Source organism: Oncorhynchus kisutch, linkage group LG28 (assembly GCF_002021735.2).
Source record: "Oncorhynchus kisutch isolate 150728-3 linkage group LG28, Okis_V2, whole genome shotgun sequence".
Lineage (NCBI taxonomy): Eukaryota > Metazoa > Chordata > Actinopteri > Salmoniformes > Salmonidae > Oncorhynchus > Oncorhynchus kisutch.
In genome coordinates, this window is record NC_034201.2 from 976,282 (window position 1) to 1,000,357 (window position 24,076).

Consider the following 24,076-nt stretch of genomic DNA (forward strand, 5'->3'; position numbering starts at 1 on the left):
TACATCAGAGCACAGAAGTGTAAAACACAATACAGTAAAGTTTAAACAATTGAGTAAAGTACAGTCCTGTACAATAGAATAGAGTTCAGTAGAGTATACAGAGCACACTAGAGTTGAGTACACTATAAAGAACTGTACTCTTCTGTACTATATTCTACTATTCTGTAGTGTACAGAACTATACTCTACTGTAGTTTGCTGCTCTATAACCATCATTCTGATACCGGGTGTAAATCCACTTCACTTACTGTAATTCAATAAACAAAACTATATACTATCAGTGTGTCTGTATGGATAGAGTCTCAACGAATGGGGAAGAGGTGTATTTATCCCGGGACACACCCGAGCTCAGGTGTGTCCCATTTCGCTGACAACCCTCCAGGTTCCGCCCACCGACAAGGACCCCGGAACACCATACCAATCACACAAACAAAATACTGCCCTGGATCCTAATAGAAGACCCAGCCTGCGTCCCAAATCCATAAGGGGGGGGTACGTGTTCACACTTCCTCTTGCCCAGGCCAACCTCATCCTCTCCGGACCTCAGCAACCTTTGCATACAGGAAGCAACCTTTAAGAGGAAAGAAGAATGGGGCGGCAGTGTAGCCTAGTGGTTAGAGCATTGGACTAGTAACCGAAAGGTTGCAAGTTCAAATCCCCGAGCTGACAAGGTACAAAATCTGTCGTTCTACCCTTGAACAGGCAGTTAATCCACTGTTCCTAGGCTGTCATTGAAAATAAGAATTTGTTCTTAACTGACTTGCCTAGTAAAATAAAGGTAAAAAAAGAAAACGAGACCAGAAGGGAACAGACAGGAGCGATAGAACAGAACAGGACAACACCAAACATAAAATAACAGGGGTCAGTCATGGGGACATTCAGGAACAGGGCGCACGAGACAGCTCGCCAGCAACGACATTAGCAGTCCCCCTGATGTGCCGCACATTGATATGGAATAAACACCATCTCATTATCCTCTGGTTAGGACACATCATGGAACTCAAGAAGGTGAGAGGATTATGGTCGGTGTAGACCATAATAGGTACTACTCCTGACCCGACATACACCTCAAAGTGTTGTAGCGCCCATATGAGTGCTAGCGCTTCTTTTTCCACGACCGAGTAGATCAACTGATAAGATTCAACTTTTTGGAAAAGAAACCAACAGGCCTCTCAACACCCAGACACATCTGCTTGCAGCAGGACTGCACCTGCCCCCACGTGACTCGCATCCACCTGCAAGGTAAATGACACATCCACGCGAGGAGCAGCCAGCACCGGAGTTGAGGTAAGCAACCTCTTCGCATCTTCAAAAGCCTGTTGACAACGAGAAGAGCAGATGTAAACGGCCTTAGCTTTCAGCAAATTCGTCAAGGGAGCAACCACAGTAGAGAAGTTCCTAAAAAAAAACTACGTTAATAACCAATCATTCCCAAGAAACGCATCAGTTCCTTTTTAGTAGTTGTGGTGGAAAAGCATCAATAGCTACCACCGCAGCCCCAAACAGCACGCACTTCAGCCTGCCCAACCACCTTTCCAAGATATGTAACAGTCGCCTGAGCAAACTCACGTTTAGCCAGATTGAACGTAAGGTGACCCGCAGCTAGGCGATCGAACAAGGCTTGAATATGGGACAGATGTTCCTCCCAAGTATCTGCATATATCACTACATCATCTAGATAAACAGCGCAACCGGCCAGACCGGAGACAACCCTGTTCATAAGTCGCTGAAAATTGGCAGGTGCATTACGCAGACCGAAACTCATAACCGAATACAAGTACAGACCAGAGGGTGTAATAAAGGCAGAGATTTCACGTTCCCTACTTGTCAGTGGCACCTGCCAATAGTCCTTTAACAGGTCAAATTTGCTCACAAACTTAGCTGCTCTGACTTGATCAACGCAGTCCTCCATCCGAGGAAGAGGAAATTAATCTGGCTTAGTGACACTGTTTACCTTACGGTAGTCTGTACAAAATCTGTTTGTCCCATCCGGTTTACTGACCAAGATACAGGGAGGAGTCCAATTGGAGAAAGAAGGCTCTGCTATCTGACTCACCAGCATGTACTTGACCTCAGTATCCAGACAACGCAGTTTCTCTGAAGAAACTCCATAGAACCGCTGACGAATGGGGTCAGCATCCCCAACGTCAATATCGTGTTCTATTAAGTTTGTAGGTGTATCAGAAAACAAACCAGGAAATCTCTGAATCAGACCGACCATCTCTTCCCGCCCATCAACAGGTAGATGAGCGAGAAGGCCGTCTAAAATATCCAGTGTCTCTGAATTTTTCAATCTACCCTGCAGTATGCAAACGTCAGGACCAGGAACTTCCTCCCCATGCACGGACCTAGCATGACAAGAACCCAGCGAAATAACGGTATTGGCCAAAAGAACAGGTTCGCCGATCAAATATGCCCTTCATCCTCTCCTGTGAAGATGATAGCTTCTCTTTAGCCATTTCACCAGGGGCGTACAGGCGTCACTGGAAATCACACACATAAGATAACAGGGACTGAGGGGGCTCGGGAGACTTCCAGTCATCCTGGAGAACAGATAGAAGTCCACGCACCCTGTCCAAACACAAGGTAATTTGGACTGAAATCCGTGCTCTCCGGTGAAACCGCCCTAGCGGCTAACAGTAACCAAGGCAACCCCTCCTCCCAATCCTTATCCATCTCAGTACAATAAGCTCTCAACAAAGACTTAAGTGTTCGATGGAAATGTTCCAGCGCTCCTTGACTCGTGTGATAGGCGCTAGACAAATTGTTTTTAATATGGAGCTGTTGGAAAACCTGACAAAACAGATTAGAGGTGAAATTAGATCCTTGATCACTGTGAATGACCTTAGGGATTCCAAACAGTGAGATAAGTCTGTGCTAAAAGCTTTGACTCAGTTTAGTGGTGATAGACCGGAGAGGATAGGCAGCAGGAAACCTAGTGGTCTGATACATCACAGTCAACAGGTAACTACTACCATTCTTAGAGCGAGGCAGAGGACAAACACAGTCAATAATCAGATACTCAAAAGATTGGCTGAGTACAGGAATAGGAAACAGTAGTACCGGCTTAGTAGCTAGATTAGGTTTACCAGTTAATTGGCAGGTGTGTTGATGAACTCAGAAACATCCCTCTTTAACCTTAGGCCAAAATAAATGTCTTAATATGCAATTGTAGGTTTTCCACACCCCCATATGTCAGGGGAAGTTGTCAACACCAACTCACGAAGCTTAACTGGTACAACAACCTGACTAATAGCCTCCACCATAAAACAACTACCATGAGACACCCACTTCCTCATCAGGACATCCTCTCTGAGAAAATAGCCATGGGCGACATTTCCCAACTGTTCCACAGGCACGCAACTCTTCCAATGTGTGGGTCAGTCCGTTGCACCTGGATTAGATCTGAGTGGGGTACAGATAACGTGATAACAGGGAAAGTAGTGACAGATTTCTTTGTGCCATTCTCATTAGCCGGCGCAGTGATCAGGTCGCCACGGCTCATAGAACGCGTCACTGCACACGCAGAAAACACCTTTGGGAAACTATGCGCACTCATCAGGAATCCCTACAAATTACGGCTTAGCTGAAACCACTAGAGATGGAAACACGACAGGCCATACACGCTCACCAGCCAAGTTATTCCCAAGGATAACGTCGACACCCTCAATAGGCAACGAAGGACGCACCCCCACAACAACCTCACCTTTCGCCAGTCCACAATCCAACATCAGTTTATGCAATGGAACTGACAAGAGTGTTCAAACCTATTCCCCTAATTAGAACACTATTCCCCGAATCAGTCTCAGCAGAGAAGGGTAACACAGACTCCAACACAAATGATTCAGAGGCACCTGTGTCTCTCAGGATCTTCACTGGCACTAGGTCGTTACTTCCTAACATTGACACAAAACCCAACGTAATGAAAGGTGAATAGTCTGGGTCAATATGGACTTTCACATGCCCCTGGGCATGAGACAGTGTGTCAGGAGTGAACTGATGTGAGACAGGCGCTGCTAACGCCATAGGCTTAGATTTAACGTAATTTACCTTTAGCCCTGAGAACCGGACAGTCGTTTTTCCAATGACCTGAACCTTGACAGTAGTGACACTCTTGACCAAAGTCAGCTTCACCACGGGAGTCAGGCTCAACCCTAGTTGAATGAAACTCTGCCCGTGAACCAGAGTATCTCGGTGAGCGAGGCCCAAATCTCGCCGAACGGCCTCACTCACTCCGAATACAAAACGGCCACAATCAAACTTTATCAGTGTGTCTGCATGGAGAGAGTCTCCTCAATGAATGGGGAAGAGGTGTATTTATCCCGGGACACACCCGAGCCCAGGTGGGTCCCATTTAGCTGACAACCCTCCCGGCTCCGCCCACCACATCCTATTAAGGAAAACAAGAGCAAAGAGAAAAAATTCGGCAGACAGAGTGGGAGGGTCGTCACACGTCATAGCTGACACCCCATTCTTTCCGCTGACATCTTGGAATCTTACCCCGGAGTGTAAGGACAGACGCTGGAGATGAGAAGCAGGTACAGGGAGTGAACATTTAATGAAACACTGACATAAAACAGAACAGGAACAGCGTCTGGACAGGGGAAACGTAAACGACATTAATGCTGACGTGGGGAACCAACGAAGGAACAGACAGATATAGACGGGGCAATCAACAATGTGAAGAAGTCCAGGTGAGTCCCCTCGCCCCCTGGGCGCCACCTGGCATCCCACCTGGGCGAGCCTGAAGGGCTGGCCGAAGCATGGGCAATGGACGAGCCGGCTGAGGCGTAGAAGCCCGACGAGCCGGCTGAGGCGTGAGAGCCCGATGAGCCGGCTGAGGCGTGAGAGCCCGACGAGCCGGCTGAGGCGTGAGAGCCCGACGAGCCGGCTGAGGCGTGAGAGCCCGACGAGCCGGCTGAGGCGTGAGAGCCCGACGAGCCGGCTGAGGCGTGTGAGCCGGCTGAGGCGTGAGAGCCGGCTGAGGCGTGAGAGCCGGCTGAGGTGTGAGAGCCCGACGAGCCAGCTGAGGCGTGAGAGCCCGACGAGCAGGCTGAGGCGTGCGAGCCGGCTGAGGTGTGAGAGCCCGACGAGCCGGCTGAGGCTTGAGAGCCCGACGAGCTGGCTGAGGCGTGAGAGCCTGATGAGCCGGCTGAGGCGTGCGAGCCGGCTGAGGTGTGAGAGCCCGACGAGCCGGCTGAGGCGTGAGAGCCCGACGAGCCGGCTGAGGCGTGAGAGCCCGATGAGCCGGCTGAGGCTTGAGAGCCCGACGAGCTGGCTGAGGCGTGAGAGCCCGACGAGCCGGCTGAGGCGTGAGAGCCGGCTGAGGCATGATGTGGGATGAGCGCCTGCCAAGCCAACCGAGGCAATAAAACCTCTCGAGCCAGCAAAGGCGTGGAAGCTATAGATATAGGTGGGGCAATCAACAAAGTGAAGGAGTCCAGGTGAGTCCAATGAGCACTGATGCTCGTAATGATGGTGACAGGTATGTGTAAGGAAGGGCAGCCTGGCGCTCGAGGGAGAGCAAGAGCATGGTGACACGGAGAAGATATAGAGAGCAATAATAGTATTTTTTTAGGCACAGGGAGATTTTACTGAAATTCTTTCTCCCAACTTTGCATCTGCACAGTTCTTCCAGTAAATGTGTTTTTGTGTTAAAAGTTCAGTGTAAATTGTTAAAAGTAGTCCTTCTGCATAGAGTTATGTCATCGCAATGCTATTTTGAACCAGTTCCTGTCTATTATCATAAATAATCTCCTCTATAGCATGGCTTTTCTTCTACCTAAATACTTAGTGATCTGATGTAAGTGAAGCCTCCATTATGACTTCCATTGTAGTACTAGGCTTCTGTCTGTGGATTGTACTGACCAGTAAGGTGAAAAGGTGTACGTGTTCCAATCACACAGAAGGTAAGATACACATGCATTTCTTACAGGTTTACTTAGTGTCGGGAGTAGAGAGCAGAATGCAGACTCGTGAAAGTGTGCCATACAGCAGTGAATCTCCAGCAGAGGGTGTTAGTGAATTATTGATGAATCCCAGAGTCTGCACTGCGTGATCAGTCCCTATAGCAACTCCTGCTGTAAACCAGCTGATCCAATGAGCTAACAGGGGAACAGACATTCGCGTGATATTTTTGTTGTGTGCGCCGCGGTGCGCGTGCACTAGATTGATGCATGCGCATGAATGTGACTGCTATTCCCGTGACAGACATGAGCTAGTCCACCATGCGGGTATCCGCCATAGCTTTGTCAGAGTTGCCTTTACTCATTGGTGCCAGTCTGCACTTGAGAGTTGTTCCTAAGTATTTTGTTACATTGATTTTGGCAGGCGTTTATTTAATTATGGTCCCCGTTCAAATAACTCAAGTCTCCATTGTGACTAAGTGGATGTAGGGACGCAGTGTTTCTATGGGGGAGGGTGTACAGTACAGTCCTCGCCCCCCTTGTTATTGTCACTGATGGGTGACTATCTACTCTACTCTAGATACAGATACACACTTGAGTCTCTCAACACACGTTTGGACTGAGCCTGTTACCAAAGCACTCCGAAATGGCCAATCAAGACCGAGCCACAGATTGCACTCCTACGAGGCTGTAAACAGCTGTAATTGAGCAGTCGTGATGGCAGTGGTTGCAGTCGGGCAGCTCTCTCTGCCCAGAACTGCCCCTTACACTAAAGAATGGGGAATGAGTAACTGGGACAGCAAATGGAATATTGAAGCATAATGGGGATTTAGAAATGAGAGCTACGATTAAAAATAGAGAAAGAATGTAGAATATGTTTATAAAAATGTAAAACACCTGTGCTGTAGACTAGAGACAAAGACAAAGTGAGACCAGAAATTACATTATGCAGAGAGAATTAAGTAGAGACTATAAATAACAGTAATATGATAAACTGTAGAGAGAGAGAGAGAGAGAGAGAGAGAGAGAGAGAGAGAGAGAGAGAGAGAGGGTGGGGGGAGAGAGAGACTACAGTACATCTGGAGGAGAGAGAGTAATCCCAATGGTGCGTCTGTGCAAGGTCAGAGCTGGGCTCTATCTGCCAGAGGGATTATGGGCCAGAGTGGATCACAACTTCAATCAGGGATTCAGCTCTCAATCCGGGAGCAGGACGGCTATATACTTCTCTACCAGCTATGCCACGCACCCCTTGACGAGTCGTAGATCTGAAGCCTATGTGCCAACCCAACCCAAACATGGACAGCATGACAACGAAAGTCAGATAAATTCATTCAAAACACATACTGTACAGATATGGGACCAGTTTTATGTTCTGCAGGGTGCTATTAAAACTCCATTCCCCACCCTAACCCCCTCCAACCCTGCAGTATAATGTGTATACGATGCTAACATTAGACAATACAATTTTCCAATAAACTACTGACACAGTGTCCCTGTTTACATGTACCATGCTCAGCATAAGGATGACCCTCTCTCTACCTCTCCATTTCTCTCCCGTCGCCTCTTTCGAAGGGGAATTATTTTGGGAGCAATGACGTAACCAGTCAAGGCAGACGCTTTGTTTGAGGAACCTGTGGTGTTTGGGCTTATGAATGGGGGGGAAAGTTGATAGCAAAAAAAGGCACAACAAAGGTACAAGCCTTTGATAGCCTCCAGAGAGGATATGAACAGTGTTGTTGCTCAACAATATGCATTGGACTTGACATTTAATTCATCATTGCTTACAATACTATTCTGTCTAATAAAATCATTTTTGGTAATATCAACATTTTAGTCAACAAACGTATAATTGACTCTCCATTGACTCTGCTCTCCTTTGTGCCTGCTGCCTACTGTGCTATGCATTACCCTCCATAATAAAAACCAGCCACTCCTAACGCCAGGAGAGCAACAGTTACCACGACAACACCAAGTCACATGGCAGCCCACACAGTCACCAAGGTGAACAACACATCCTGTCCTCTGTAAATAAGAGCTCTGGGCTTGATTTTGTTTACTGTGTGTGGGGAGAGAGGAACACTCAACCTTCGTCTCTCCCGAGCCCGTACGGGAGTTGTAGCCATGAGACAAGATAGTAGCTACTAAACAATTGGACAATTGGATACCATGAAATTGGGGAGAAAAATAAATAAAACATTCCAAGAATTACATAAAGATCAGCGGCAAACATACGATGCACAGAAGTTTAACCAGCCATGCAATGGAGAGTAGAATTCATGTCGGCTCTCCGGGAACACAGAGTAAAAGGGCAAACTGTAAAAAAAACATTGTCCGGGGGGACTCTCAAGTAGAGGTCGACCGATTAATCGGAATGGCCGATTAATTAGGGCCGAATTCAAGTTTTCATAACAATCGGTAATCGGCATTTTTGGACACCGATCATGGCCGATTACATTGCACTCCACGAGGAGACTGCGTGGCAGGCTGACTACCTGTTATGTGAGTGCAGCAAGGAGCCAAGGTAAGCTGCTAGCTAGCATTAAACGTATCTTAGAAAAAACAATCAATCTTAACATAATCACTAGTTAACTACACATGGTTGATGATATTACTAGTTTATCAAGCTTGTCCTGCATTGCATATAAACAATGCGGTGCCTGTTAATTTATCATCGAATCACATCCAATAGTCAAAAGGTATATGAAATACAAATGGTATAGAGAGAAATAGTCCTATAACAACTACAACCTAAAACTTCTTACCTGGGAATATTGAAGACTCATGTTAAAAGGAACCACCAGATTTCATATGTTCTCATGTTCTGAGCAAGGAACTTAAACGTTAGCTTTCTTACATGGCACATATTGCACTTTTACGTTCTTCTCCAACACTTTGTTTTTGCATCATTTAAACCAAATTGAACATGTTTTATGATTTATTTGAGACTAAATAGATTTGTATTGATGTATTATATTAAGTTAAAATAAAATTGTTCATTGTTCATTCAGTATTGTTGTAATTGTCATTATTACAAACATATATATAAAAATCAGCCGATTAATCGGTATCGGACTTTTTTTTTGGTTCCTCCAATAATCGGCATCGGAGTTGAAAAATCATAATCTGTCGACCTCTAGTCTCAAGGGCGTAATGATCCCATAATGATGTGTGCGCAAGAACACCTAGTAACACTGATATATGAAACCGTTTAGAAGCAACAGACAGATACATCACTGATTGTGAATTCCCCACCATCACCATTATTATCATGAAAGTTCACCCAAAGTACAAAATGACATATTGGTTGATTTACCCTGTAAGCAGTCTATAGACAAGGTATGACAGCGATCCATGTTTTGGTTTAGTTTCCCCGTCACAAAGTTTGAGCATTTGTGGAAACAAATCCCAGTCAAGTCATGGTACCGATATTAGCACTTCTCGCGCATCATGTTCAAATAATCTATAAATGATTTTGTTTGAGCTGCACAATACATGTTAAATACTTTGGGATGATTTGGAAATGATGCGCAAACAAATGCTATTGACTTGAATTGTATTTGTGCCATGACTTGAATAGAGAGAAATATTAATGGCTTTTTTTTGTGTAGGCACTAACTCTGCCGTGATTCGTTTGACAAAGCCTATGGGGAAGTGAATGCCGTTTTTGGATAAATCTCGAAAATAAGGTATGTGGTAAACACAGGCTTAGAATATATTATTCCTTTGGTCTATGAGACAATCTTCATCAGCAAACATCACATTCTGTGAATTTTGACACATGTATGAATTTGTTTTAAAAAAGATGATAAAGGACATAAAGGCTTCCTAATTCCTAAAGGTCAGGTTAACTGACTGATATTATCTCATAAAACCAAATGTATAAGATCTCCTAAACCTGTGTTAACCTCAGACCTTATTTTCGGTGTTCATCCCTAAACCCTATTCTTTCTCATTCATTTTCCCCATAGGAATGGCTGAACGAACTAGAGGTAACTCATTTCCGGATTTAATGACTACAAGCTATATGGGATTTGTTTCCACAAATGCTACAACGTTAGCATTTGGAAACAGTGCCAGGGAAACTAAACCAAAAGCATGGTCTGCTGTAGACTGCTAACAGGGTAAGGAAACTAATGTTATTGTGCAATTTGGGTGAACTATCCTTTGAATTCAAAGCTAAAAACAAAAATAATCCATAGATCAAAAATGTTATTTGTCTAATGGAAGCACTCTATAGTTCACTACCTGAACTCTCAACAAACACAATCGCACAACTCAACCTTAATAACCCTTCAAACTTTCCGACAGGGAGCGTTGGGACGGTAACAGAGGTCGCTAGTTCAAATCCCCGAGCTGACAAGGTGAGGGAAAAAACACCTTTACATTGCACACATGCGTATAATACACACTTTTACATGTGTGAAACAAGACAAATATAAGCAAATTATTATTATGTATTTCCAGTTTCACTCTACGAAGTGTGTGGGACAGAATGCCTGGCCGGCTCTACAACACCTGTAGTTGAGCCTGTCTACCAGTGAAAATCAGATAATGAGCTCACCCCAGTACCTACTGCACTCAGGCCGGTACCTACTGCACTCACTACTCCTCGGCCGGCAGTCTCCTCTCCCTCTGAGGAACAAGGGACGAGGCGAGAAAAAGGTCTGGAGGAGCCCAGGACAGTGTGTGTGTGTGTGTGTGTTTACTCACCGTCATAATTGACTATGATGATGGCGAGCATGTAATCCTTCCCCAGCATGCTGATAGGTGTTCCTTCCTTCCTGGCCAACCTGGCTTAGCTGCACCACATTCCCGTACCAAAATGTCCTGATGTCGCCAGGACAACTCTTCCCCGCACACACTCGTTACAACTGCACACAGCGCCAAGCGTCAAAGGACACACTCACATGCCAAGAGGATTCCAAATCTATTTCTTTCTCTGTCTGACTCTCTGTGCAAGCCCCGTCCCGGGAACTCTCGGGAGTCTTCTCCGTCCGTCTTGCTGATCTCTTTCTCTCTCTATCCTGCGTCTCTATCTCTTTATCTGTGCTGGAGGGATGCTGTTTATTTTACTGCTGCTGCCTTTCGTTTCGCTCTCTTTGTACTGCGCTCAGCGGTGCCTGCAGCTTCCGCCACTCCCCCTCCTCCTTCTCCCCACCCCTTAACCTCTCTTTCTCCCCCTGCCTCTCTGGTTGTCCCCTGTCTCTCGGTGCCTTAAAAGGACTGCTGAGGCCGAGAAAAGGCACTATGCAGACCAGCAAACAGACCCAAAAAGCATGCTTTTTCTAGAAGAAATACATTACTACAGTTATATGGAGACCAACAAGAGGGCAATAATACAAAAATGAAAACTAACGTGCTTTCTCGAGGGTGAGTGCGACTGGTGTAGTCTATCGAGTATTTGTGTAGTGAGGGAGTCGTAATAGGGTTCAATTCAACTTGAGATGGGATGCCTCTCTGTGTAAAAGGGGTGTCTCAGGAAGATTAGAGATAACAATCTGCCCCTCGCAAAGAACCTGCATCTGCCAAGCCCTACTCTTAAAAATATATGAGAAGGGACACTTTGAGAGTGCTTTTCATAGCAACGCTAGCAACATCACAGAATACAGGATGATTTCCTGTGCATCAGTACGCTGTGGTGTTTTACAGGGAGGAAGTGTGTTCTATAGGCAGGAAGTGTGTTCTATAGGCAGGAAGGGTGTTCTATAGGCAGGCTTCCTTAAAGGCAACGTCTGTGGCTGCAGCTTTTCTAAACCCATCTCTTTTCCCTAGATGCAATGTTGTAGTGTGGTTGTGTGCAGCTCAGTTGGTTTGATTCCCACAGGGGACCCGTATGAAAATGTATCCACTCACTATTGTAAATTGCTCTGGATAAGAGTGTCTGCTAAACTATGTAAAATAATCTGTCAGTTAAACTATCCTTATCACAGTACAACCAGAGGTTTCAACCGAGCAAAACGTTAGAGGCAATGTAAGATAGAGAGCCTATGACTGCATCTGTCATATGGCCAGTACAATCCATAGACAATCTACCTTCAAGCTGCATATTCATGAATCAAATGGCCATACCTGTTGTATTCAGCGCATGTGACAAATACAATTTGATTTGACATAGCCTAATAATGTGTCCTCTTGAGCATTCTTATATGGAAATATCTTGGAAAACATGACTGCCACTGGCATCACATGGTCTGTAGTTCCATCGTGTACTTTATTTCTATGGTCCACCTTAATCAGCATCCATGTCTTGACGGATCACACTGCCCGTCATCGTTCAGTCTGCTTGCATCATCCTCTTCTCACCTCCACTCAATGTGTGTATATATGAAGCCTCCACCCGGTTCGCGTGTGGAATTTACAACCCCTCTTGATGTACAAAGCTCCTCTGATGACATCAGGCAGAGCCATGTATTTGTGCAAACTCTTAGAATTGTGAATATTGTTGTACTTCTTGATATTCAGTTTCATAGCATTATGCAAATGTTCCCCATATAATCCCCCCAAAAGGCTGTCCGATTACAATGACTAATTGTTTCAAATCAGTTCACTTTACTTGCGAATACTGCAAGCTAACTTTACGCATGCCGTGTCCTGTAACTGTACTGGCCTCAATTCCAATTCTAATCATGTAATAAATAAATAATAACGCTAGTAGCTAGATTTTAAAATGAATTGATATTGCCACATTGTAATGAATGCATATAACAGCGATGTAGTCCAGAAAGTAAACTGAGTAAAAAACAGTCAGCACACCACACATGACTTTTAGTCACACATATTTTAGCAGGGAAGAAAATCGAGCCCAGTCAATAATCAGTACCACCAGCATTGATTCAAGACATGGCGGACGACAAGGTTAGTGCCTTAAACTTTAGCCTATGGAGAGTTAAACATCTTGTGCTTGTATTCGCGGTTGTAGCAGTTGCTTATTAGCTAGTTTTAGGTATATTCGGTGTAGCTAAGGTTACGTGTGACCGTTATTTAGCTTGCTAGCTGTATGTTTTTCCTAAGAAACTCTAAACTAGCCCAGCTATGCGAGCTAGCTAACGTTTACTAAACATTACATTCATGTAGCAACCTGACCTGCTGGGCCATTGGTCTAACTATATAGCTAGCAATTGTACTGGATATGATCGTGAGAATGTAGACTGGAAAACACGATGCTCATATGGCATATTGTTTTAACCGGTAGAATACACGGATAGGACGAACAGACCGGTGTTTCACCAGATGTATAAATCAGAAGCATCCGGTTGGAATTGCGACTACCCACCAAATATGTTGAGGAGACGAGGGACTATGGAGCGAGATGGAATTGAACCGACATTCCGCTCATTTTCTCATCGAAGAAGAGCCCGATCTCAATATAGTTTTCTGCTCGCAAAACTATAAATTGTTACGAACAGAATGCTCACATTATTTTGGTAGACGTGACCGTTTGCCAAAGTTTCAATAAAATGTGCGTTGTTTACAAAGATTGGAGGGGCTAATTGAGTTACGGCGCACTTCACAGAGAATGCGTTCTCTAAATGTTATATGCAAATTAGGTTTATGCCAGTATAATCTCGCTAGCTCGTGTTTGGCTCTGCCCACCTCCTTGCTTATTCGGCCTACTATGCCTCATTTGCTCCCATTGGAAACTACACAGATGAAATATCTTGGTTTTACACATCTTTGTCTGAGCGGTCAAAGCTGTGCACACTAGTCCAGACTAATCAATAGTCGATCAAGATGTTAAATTCATTCATGCATTAGTATCGGCGAAGAATGGATTTCGTATACAATACAATGGGACTCAGTAAGAGGAAGAATTTTTGATGGAATATTGGATTGTTTTGGGACACACATGTTGGACTAAAGAATCACTTGAGTGTAGATCTACCTTAGATATCAAATAATATTTGTCACTTGCGCCAAATACAACAGGTATTAATACACTATTGACCTTACAGTGAGATGCTTACTTACAATCCCTTAACCAACAATGCAGTTTTTTTAAATAGCTAAAAAAATAATAAGAATAAGAAATAGAAGTAACAAACAATTAAAGAGCAACAATAGCGACAATTAGTCGAGGTAATATGTACATGTAGGTAGAGGTATTAAAGTGACTATGTAACTTATAGATAATAACAGAGAGTAGCAGCAGCTAGACACTCAGGCACAGGAGGTTGGTGGCACCTTAATTGGGGAGGACGGACACGTGTTTTCTGTGTCAATATCTTGCCTTGCTTGCAGTCCTAAATGGACTTTTGACTTGTACTACTACCCTTTGAGACAGCTAAAGGATCTGTCAGAGCTCAAGGACCAGCTAGAGGACATTCAGCGCCGCGTGGAGAAGGAAGTACAGGCTGGGATCCCACAGGTGAGCCGTCAGATGTCCGACACACAAACCAGGATTTCCAAAAATGTGGCGCCATACATTTGGCCGGCAGCACTTTAATTTACTGGACGTTTAAGACATTTACCGGACCCATATGCATTGGATGCTTAACCTGATTATGGTGTCCACACGCAGTGCTCAGAATGACTGAAATCACATTTAGATGATGGGAGGCCTAATTCATTTTAACAGAACATGCAACTCGAGGATGCAATGTTGTGTGCCCTTCTTACTGAATCCCGAGGCGAATTTGAAGATGTTTGAAGAACTGTCCACATTTACTTTTACATTTACTACCTCAGCCAACAAGAGGAGTAACAAGAGGAGTAATGAACAGCAAACTCACTAGCCTATGTCAATCTACTATCCCCTTTAGTACAAAAGTTTACCTATTCTATTGGTCAACTAGGCTTGTCGTTCTGTGCCAGAGAAATAGCCAAATGGACTCTGGGACCATTGTGGGACCATTGTGGGACGATCCCAAATTAATACAACCATTAGGCCTAGGCTACATCCCAAAAACATTAAAAAAGCAAGGAGACTCATGCAACAGATCAGAACGTTTAGCTTAAGATTTTGAAGAACTAGGATTTCTTTACATTATAAGCGCAGCAATGCGCACAAGGCAGTAGGCTACGCGTGAATGTTTATTCCATAATGAAATGAGTGGGAAAACACCATTGGCAAAAGCGCACAGCACATGTGAGCGATTTCATACCGAGATGAAAATATCTGTTCGAAATGTAGAAAGAGGGGAGATCTAAAGATGCAAAAACTAGCATGGGTTGCTAATATGACTAGGACTGTGCCTTTGGCTACTGGACAATGAAAGACATTTGAAAACCAATTGAACATGAGAGAATAGGCTCTTTATAAAATCATTTCCTACTGCACGTTTGGTTGGATTTTATGTAGTAAAACGTTCAGGTATCAAAAAATGAAGTAGTCCTATATGTTTCCAAAATGCATATTGCCTCCAGCTTATTGCAATGTGTTGTGTGATGTCCTGAAGCCGGCCTAGTTGCCTATGCACTTGAATGGCAATTGGGAAGCATATATTAGCTCTTTTTTAATCGTGGCCATCAAAAGTGTTTTTTTTAACAAGCGTTCAGAATTGTTGCCCAATTATTAGGCTTATAAAAGCACGTTTCACTCCACCATTAACGAACAAGCTGTTTGATGAGCTGTAGTAATCCGTTTTAGCTCTACATTGACAGGTATTTCAACCAATGAATAGGCTAAAATGCATTTTCGCAATGGGATATATTTTTTTCTCCTGGACAATTGGCCACCCATGATATGAGTAGGTGAAAATGTGCTTTGGTGATGAAATTTCACTTTCTTATGTTTTAAAATATTTTTGGACCAAAACAAATATGATTGTTCATGTTCTGAATCGTTCAGTGGGGTCTTTCTCTAAAATATCATTAACATTATATCCCAAAAAGTCGGATTTCGTAACCTAGTACATACGATAATAAGCACCGAGCTCTGTTAACATAACTTAATTAACTAGTGGTGCAGGTTTCTCGTAACAACTTTTGAGGATTTTACATTTTGTGGCCTTTATCTTCAAAGTTGTTTCCACGGGTCGCAAAAAAGCTAAATTAGCATGGCAAGAGCTGAATTAAAAGTAAAACGCTTTGAAAATAAAAAGTTTGATCAGTTCTCCGTTTTTTTTTGTTGGTGAGAAATGTTTGAAAAAGAACAGGAATTTCAAATTAATATTTCAAGTGTATACTAAAATGTGAAAATACAATATGTCATGTCTCAAAATCGATATCCACCTTACCTCTATGTTGTTTTATGTCCTGGGGATTTGAGAAGAAAGATGATGAGTTCAACGAAAAAGCGAGCCTGTCAGGTAGCCAGTAGCCTTAACTCTTGCACAGAATCCAGCCTAGTTGATGCGATGCAATTTTCCAGATTTCTTTGACCCATTTTTTTCTCTGGCATCCATTGAATTAGACACCCTAATTCCGGCCATCAAAAAGTACAAGGGTAAACAATCCAATAGCTTGTGAATGTATTATGATGGGTGACATGAAGTTTGGACCATTGGTTTTTTAAGAGGATTATCTACACAATTAACTTATTAGTTTACCAATTGGTCAAAAATACGTTTTTGATTGGTGGGCACCCTAGCCTCGGGCTGTGTTTTCACACAAACATGACCTCATACAGGCCCCCTCTTTTCTGTAGTTATTAAGCTATATATCAAGTCTGTTTGTGTGCATGGATGCATAGTGCACAGGTTTTCCATACATCTGGTCAAACTGTCAGATGAGAGTATCTACACACCTGTGTGTTGTGTTTGTTTCTAACATGAGGATTATTGTGTATTTATTTGTTCCAGGGTGGCAGTGTGCTGGCCTCTCCTTTCCTCAAGGGCTTCTTGGCAGGATATGTTGTGTCTAGGCTGCGATCCTCTGCGGTTTTGGGCGTGGTCCTTGGGACTTGCACAGGCATCTTTGCAGCTCAAAACTTTGGCGTGCCCAACATCGAGGAAACTCTGAAAGACTATTTCAACACTCTTAAAGGACCCAGCAAGTAGCGGCCCTGGTTTTAGGGGGGGGGATATGGAGGGGGAAATATGGGGGGGTGGGGATATGGATCTCTGAACCCCTGCCCCCTCAAAAAGATCCATTGGACTACCCCACCTCCAAGCCCTCTATTTTAGATTGCAGAATGTTCTGAACTGAGAAAAAATGAAATGATCTGTGTTTGTTAGGAGACATTTTGGGGGAAACGATATATTCCTTGAATTACGCATTAAGTGTCTTTACAATCATCTCTTGCAATGTGTGCAATAGTCCTGCAGGGACTTTAGTGTATGTTTTTATATTACCTGAAAAATAACATTGTTCCTATTTTATGCAATAGGGATTTTACTTGTTGAAGTAGGTGCTTTATAGTGGGAGATCTTATTTGCCTCAGGTCAGTTTTCTATTTCGTCTTGCTCGCAGATCAACCATATAACCTTGTTATACCCAAATGATATGTATAACCTGTAGTATCCAGATGTGAAACATGACTAAGATAATATTATGTTCATATATACAAATATGTCCCCAGGTCGATACCAGGTTCTCAACCTATTTTGGGACTTTTAGGTCACTGTAAGTCTATAGTATTCACACCCCTTGACTTTTTCCACATGTTGTTGTGTTACAGCCTGAATTTAAAATGGATTACATTTGGATCGTTTTGTCACTGGTCTACACACTACTCCCATAATGTCAAAGTGAAATTACGTTTTTAGAAATGTGTACAAATTCATTAAAAATTAAACGCTGAAATGTCTTCAGTCAATAAGTATTCAACCCCTTTGTTATTGAACGCCTAAATACGTTCAGGAGTAAAATAATAATAAGTTGTATGGACTCAATCCGTGTGCAATACGTTTTTAACATGATTTTTGAATGACTACCTCATCTCTGTAGCCCACACATACAATTATCTGTAAGGTCCCTCAGTCGAGCAGTGATTTCCAAACACAGATTCAACCACAAAGACCAGGAACGTTTTCCAATGCCTCGCAAAGAAGGGCACCTATTGGCAGATGCGTGAAAAAATTAAATCAGCATACACTGAATATCCCTTTGAGCATAGTGAAGTTATTAATTACACTATGGATGGTGTATCGATACACCCAGACACTAAAAAGATACAGGTATCCTTCCTAACTCATTTGCCAGAGAGGAAGAAAACCGCTCAGGGATTTCACCATAAGGCCAATGGTGACTTTAAAACAGTTACAGAGTTGAATGGCTGTGATAGGAGAAAACTGAGGATGTGTGAAACTTACTCCTCAGCTTTAAGTGTCTCGCTTGCCTCACCTCATTAGCTAGCTTTTGAGGTGGCGCGATTGGCTAAGACACTTGAGGAGGGCGGTCACGTGTATTTGTGAGGTACTGGTACTCGCTAAGAAAGCACCGTGACATCCTTTACAAAGGCACTAAAGTAATACTGCATAAAATGTGGCAAAGCAATTCACTTTTTGTCCTGAATACAGTGTTATGTTTGGGGCAAATCCATCACTTTACTGAGTACCGCTCTCCATATTTTCAAGCATAGTGATGGTTGCATCATGTTACGGGCAATGTTCCCTGTTTTTTGGCACTGAGGAAATGTCAGGTCTGCTGAGCGCAAACTTGAACGTTGTGAAAATTCTGTGCAGGCAATGTTTGGTGTTCAATGTAGGCCTACATTCCATGAGATTTTGGAGAGAAAAAACCATGTTGTGGTGATTGATGCAAGAAGACATTTTACAAAATAAAATGCATTATTATTCCCATACCATTATTACAGAGAATCAGACAAATTATGCTTCCCTCTGCCTTTTGGCTACTTAGCTTATTCAAGCCTGTCTCAAAATACAACACGACCCCTTTACCTCTTTACCTGACATTCTTTTCAAAGATGTCTAGAAATGTACATGTTTTGTGCTCTTGTAGGAGCACAAAACATTGCATCACTTCCCTATTGCTGACTACAAATTACCTATGACGGGGCTAATAACTCACTAACTAACAAAGAGGATGAACAAAATGTGCAGACGTGGCTACATGCAGCTCTCGCTTTCATCTCGAAACAAGTGCATCTAATCACGACCGCTCATGCTGTGAACACAGTCCAGTTCAAAGTAAATGGCACAGATCCATACATGGCAATGGTCTAGCTGCATATAAGCCTACTGCAGCTCTGATTGTTTATGCAGCACCAGTCTTGTTTATGCCTCACCATGTAGAGTACGGGCTGATGCATTCCGCCTACAACAAAATCTCTTGCATAGTTTGTTTTGTTTCGCTATGTAGCATCGAAAGTGGATAATATTGTGTTGATTCGATCACAATTGCCACAGTAAAGGGAAACGTTGATAGTGTTAACAGGGAAAACTCTTGAACAGTGGTCACCAACCTTTTCTGAGTCAAGATCACTTTCTGAGTCAAAATGCAAGCCGAGATCTACCATTCAGATTTTTTTTAACATGACTTAAAAACCGTAAACCTTTGCAACATTAACTAATTAAAAACAGTACTGTAGCAATGAGGCTTGTGCAGTAAACTATAGGCCCAATACATTATCACCATATTGGCTTTGCTTGAATTGCCCTGCCAATGCATTGTTGTTCAGGACATTTTTTTAAATTATATTTCAAAATTTGAGGTAGAATATATGATCACACCAGTAATAAATCCCTTGTTGCGTGAGCATACATTTAAAGACTGAACTAGATCAATTCGATAATCAATATTGTGTTGCACCTTTAACCAAAAGCCTAACAAATGAACAACTCCTACAAATAAAGAGCAAAGATCAAACTTCTAATTGTCTTCTTTAAGACATCCTCTATATCCAATTAGCCCGAGCTGCCTGCACACCTGACCCCCACCAGTCTAGTCAATAACTCTACTCAACTCGGACAACTTCCTTCCTATCTTTTTACGTGTCAAGGGAAAGGTTTGAAAAACATATGTTTAATAAAAACACACAGACACATTAACACACAGAAATAGTACATCCTCCATATAATTCATATCATGGGCCTAATAAAGCTCTTTTTGCACACAATACAGCTGGGTCACCCCATCCTGCCTCTAGGGGTTCACGGCCCTGCAGTGCCCCAACCCAACACACCCCACTCAGCTTTAGGATCTTAGTGAAACATTCATTATTGGTTTTAGGTGTGACAACCAACAGTGCTGCAGACCCCCAGGGCCAGGACTGAGCAGCCTAGCAGCTAGGGATTGCCTACATAGGTGTCTACCCTGATGTGGGCAGGTTTTCAATACAGACACCTTTAGTCGTACTGTATTCCCTAGAAGGCATCCAGACCTTATGAAAGTTGCATAGTAAACCCTTAATCTTGTAATAAATCAAATCTAGTGATACATAGCATTTCTGCCATCCATTGTGGGAGGATAACCAACCTTCCAATTAATGACAATACATTTCTTAGCCGCTACAAATGCTAGATTACACATTTTCTACTGATAACAGTCTCATTATCAACATTTTCAAGCAAACAAAAACAGGCAGAATCTGTAGACATGCAGAGATTACAGAACATACTCTTTGCCAGAATTCAGCCAGAATTCACAAGACCACAAGGTAGCCTAGTGGTTAGAGCGTTGGGCCAGTAACCGTAAAGGTTGCTAGATTGAATCCCCAAGCCGACAAGGTAAAAATATGTTGTTCTGCCTCTGAACAAGGCAGTTAACCCACTGTTCCTAGGCTGTCATTGTAAATAATCATTTGTTCTTAACCGACTTTACTAGTTAAATAACAAAAAAATAAATAACATATACAAATATGTCCCCTTTTGTGTTTTACACCTCCAGCAGAATAATTAGATTTCTGAGTGCATGTGTTACCGATGTGAAATGGCTAGCTAGTTAGCGGTGGTGCACGCTAATAGCGTTTCAATCGGTGACGTCACTCGCTCTGAGACCTTGAAGTAGTTGTTCCCCTTGCTCTGCAAGGGCCGTGGCTTTTGTGGCGCAATGGGTAACGATGCTTCGTGGGTGTCAGTTGTTGATGTGTGCAGAGGGTCCCTGGTTCGAGCCCAGGTAGGGGTGAGGAGAGGGACGGAAGCTAAACTGTGACACATGATATTCAGTTTAACTGGTATATAGTTAGTTCTATGGATGGTCTTAAACTGCAGTAATTTATGTCTGAGATTACATGAACATGACTGGGCATTCTAACATACCTGTATCCATTCATCATCATCAATAGCGTCTCCCAGGTCTTCCTCACATTTTTGTTTGACATGTTTTGTGTCATCGGGAAGAGTCACCATCAACCCTTGATACAATTTGAAAGTCAACTTCGAGGTTTGTCAGACTGCCTTAAAATAGTTTCAATCTTTGAAACTTCTTGCTTGTCCAGTGGTTACCCCACAGAGAGAATAAAGTATGTGCAAATGTTTCCTGGCTGCCTGACCCTGATGAGACCCCTGTCACCATCTGATCCTGCTCAGATGAGGCACGACAAAGCATTACCTTGGTGTACATTTATACATTATATTATCCAAGATCAATCATTGAAGTTACCATTATTCACAGATGCTAGACTGTAGCTACCCATCAACCCAAGATGGAACTTTGTATCCATTCAATGATTGTTATAATATACTGCAAAATTCACCTAAACTCCTTAGTCTGGTCTTCCCTGACTGTCTGACCCTGCTGGGACACCCGTCACTATCTGATCCTGCTAAGACATGGTGAGCATAGTATTGTGTACGACTATGCACCATGACAGTGAAGCCTGTAGAGCTGTTGATCCTATGTCAGTTTGAAAAGTAGGGAATTAGCTAGGAAAACTGAAGATCAGCAATGTTACATTGCTATACTGACTAATAAAAACTCACATTGCACTGAAAAAAACATCAGAATCGGTGCTAAATAGTTTGGCTGCTGATTTCATTGTTTGTTTCAGGTCTAGTGTGATTGAGGAAAAATTCATAGCTAAAGATAGTGAGCTAGCCAGCTAACATTTTCCAATGCTCTAGCTAATGGTACATCGCTAATGGTACAATGCTCTAGCTAATGGTACATCGTCAAATTTACTTCTGTTGAAACAGGACAAAACAAAGTCTACAAAACATTTCCATACACACAAGAGCTGTTAGATACTGCCACCTGACAGATAGCTAGAGGCTAGCTAGACCTGATCTGGCTGTGGTAGCTACTAGCTAGCTAACTAAACTAGCTACTAGTGGTTAATTCACTTCAGTGGAGAGGGGATGAAACATTAGCTAACGTAACATGTCAGTTACACTACTAGCTCAGGACTGGGAATAAACACATTTTTTTCCTGTCAAACAGCAGTTACCTTGCTAGCTAGATCTGTCAACTAAAGAGTATCCAGTTTCTGCTCTGCTTGCTTTTACAACTCTGAGAAAAAGTGCAACACACAGAGACAGCAGCTGCCTCTGTTCATCTCTCGCGTGCTGGTTCTATACACCAGCCTTTTAAAAGCTTTGCCTTCACCCAGCCAGCCTGTCCGCAGGATCTATGGTGTCCGTATGGTCCTAAATCCAGCTGTATAAAACCGTAAAACAGCCTACCCAACTGCTCTGAGGTGTCAGCATGGTCCTAAAGCACAACAGTGTCGCATGGGGGGGACAAAAAGGCAATTTTAGAATATGGGGGAGGTCCTGTCCCCAGTGAACGTTGTGCCCCTGGTGCTGAGTAAGAACTTAAACCTGAACTCACTCATAAAAACAGCAGCTCGAGGACATCCCGAGTGGCCTAAGGAACGGCATCGCAGTGCTAGCTGTGCCACAAGAGATTTTGGGTTCGAGTCCAGGTTCTGTCGCACCCGGCCACGACCGGGAGACCCATGGGGCAGCGCACAATTGGCCCAGCGTCGTTTGGGTTAGGGGAGGGTGAGGCCGGCAGGGAAGTCCTTGTCCAATTGCGCACTAGCGACTCCTGTGGCTGGCCAGGCGCAGTGCACGCTGACACGGTCGCCAGGTGTACAGTGTTTCCTCCGACACATTGGTGCGGCTGGCTTCTGGGTTAAGTGGGCATTGTGTCAAGAAGTAGTGCGGCTTGGCTGGGTTGTGTTTCGGAGGATGCACGGCTCACAGCCTTCGCCTCTCCCGAGTCCGTACGGGAGTTGCAGCGATGAGACGAGACTGTAACTACCAATTGGATACCACGAAATTGGGGAGAAAAAAGTGGTACATTTGTTTTAATGCCGCTCTTTGCTGTATTTCTTGACTGTCTCTCACAGTATCAACTTTCAACAGTTACAGGTCTAAAGCATTCAGACCTCTTGCCTTTTCCACATTTTGTTACGTTACAGCCTTATTCTAAAATTGATTAAATGTTTTTTCCCCCTCATCAGTCTACACACAATACCCCATTATGACAAAGCAAAAACAGGCTTTTATACATTTTAGCAAATGTATTAAAAATAACAAACTGAAATATGAGAGTCCTTTAGATGTTTTTTGGCAAACTCCAAGTGGGCTGTCATCTGCCTTTTACTGAGGAGTAGCTTCGTCTGGCCACTCTACCATAAAAGCCTGATTTGTGGAATGCTGCCGAGATGGTTGTCCTTCTGGAGGGTTCTCCCATCTCCACAGAGGAACTCTGAAGCTCTTCCAAAGTGACCATCGGGTTCATGGTCACCTCCCTGACCAAAGCCCTTTAAAATGTCACCTTTATTTAACCAGGTAGGCAAGTTGAGAACAAGTTCTCATTTACAATTGCGACCTGGCCAAGATGAAGCAAAGCAGTTCGACACATACAACAACACAGAGTTACACATGGAGTAAAACAAACATACAGTCAATAATACAGTAGAAAAATAAGTCTATATACAATGTGAGCAAATGAGGTGGGATAAGGGAGGTAAAGGCAAAAAAAGGCCATGGTGGCGAAGTAAATACAATATAGCAAGGAAAACAATGGAATGGTAGATTTGCAGTGGAAGAATGTGCAAGGTAGAGATATAAATAATGGGGTGCAAAGGAGCAAAATAAATAAATAAATACAGTAGGGGAAGAGGTAGTTGTTTGGGCTAAATTATAGATGGGCTATGTACAGGTGCAGTAATCTGTGAGCTGCTCTGACAGCTGGTGCTTAATGCTAGTGAGGGAGATAAGTGTTTCCAGTTTCAGAGATTTTTGTAGTTCATTCCAGTCATTGGCAGCAGAGAACTGAAAGGAAGAATTGGTTTTGGGGGTGACCAGAGAGATATACCCGCTGGAGCGCGTACTTCAGGTGGGTGCTGATATGGTGACCATATGGACTTTACCTAGCAGGGTC

General features: G+C 43.3%; 1 protein-coding gene and 1 long non-coding RNA gene across 3 annotated transcripts in view; one reads left to right on the top strand and one right to left on the bottom strand.

The window, feature by feature from the left end:
• Window positions 1-12,316, bottom strand: part of LOC109872989 (amyloid-beta A4 precursor protein-binding family B member 3) — a 30,437-nt gene extending 18,121 nt beyond the window's left edge. The window contains exon 1 of one of the 2 annotated variants that reach the window (XM_031808078.1): window positions 10,616-12,316. In XM_031808078.1, coding sequence (XP_031663938.1) covers window positions 10,616-10,664 — 49 coding nt within the window. In that variant the 5' untranslated portion in view covers window positions 10,665-12,316. The remainder of the gene's footprint in view (window positions 1-10,615) is intronic. The other variant, XM_020464442.2, reaches the window with a different exon arrangement.
• LOC109872990 (uncharacterized) lies at window positions 7,961-17,600 on the top strand. Its single transcript, XR_002252540.2, has 7 exons — window positions 7,961-8,426; window positions 9,514-9,591; window positions 9,874-10,026; window positions 10,214-10,266; window positions 10,370-12,760; window positions 14,187-14,270; window positions 16,645-17,600. It is a non-coding gene; the product is annotated as an uncharacterized LOC109872990 (long non-coding RNA).
• Window positions 17,601-24,076: the final 6,476 nt, after the last annotated feature.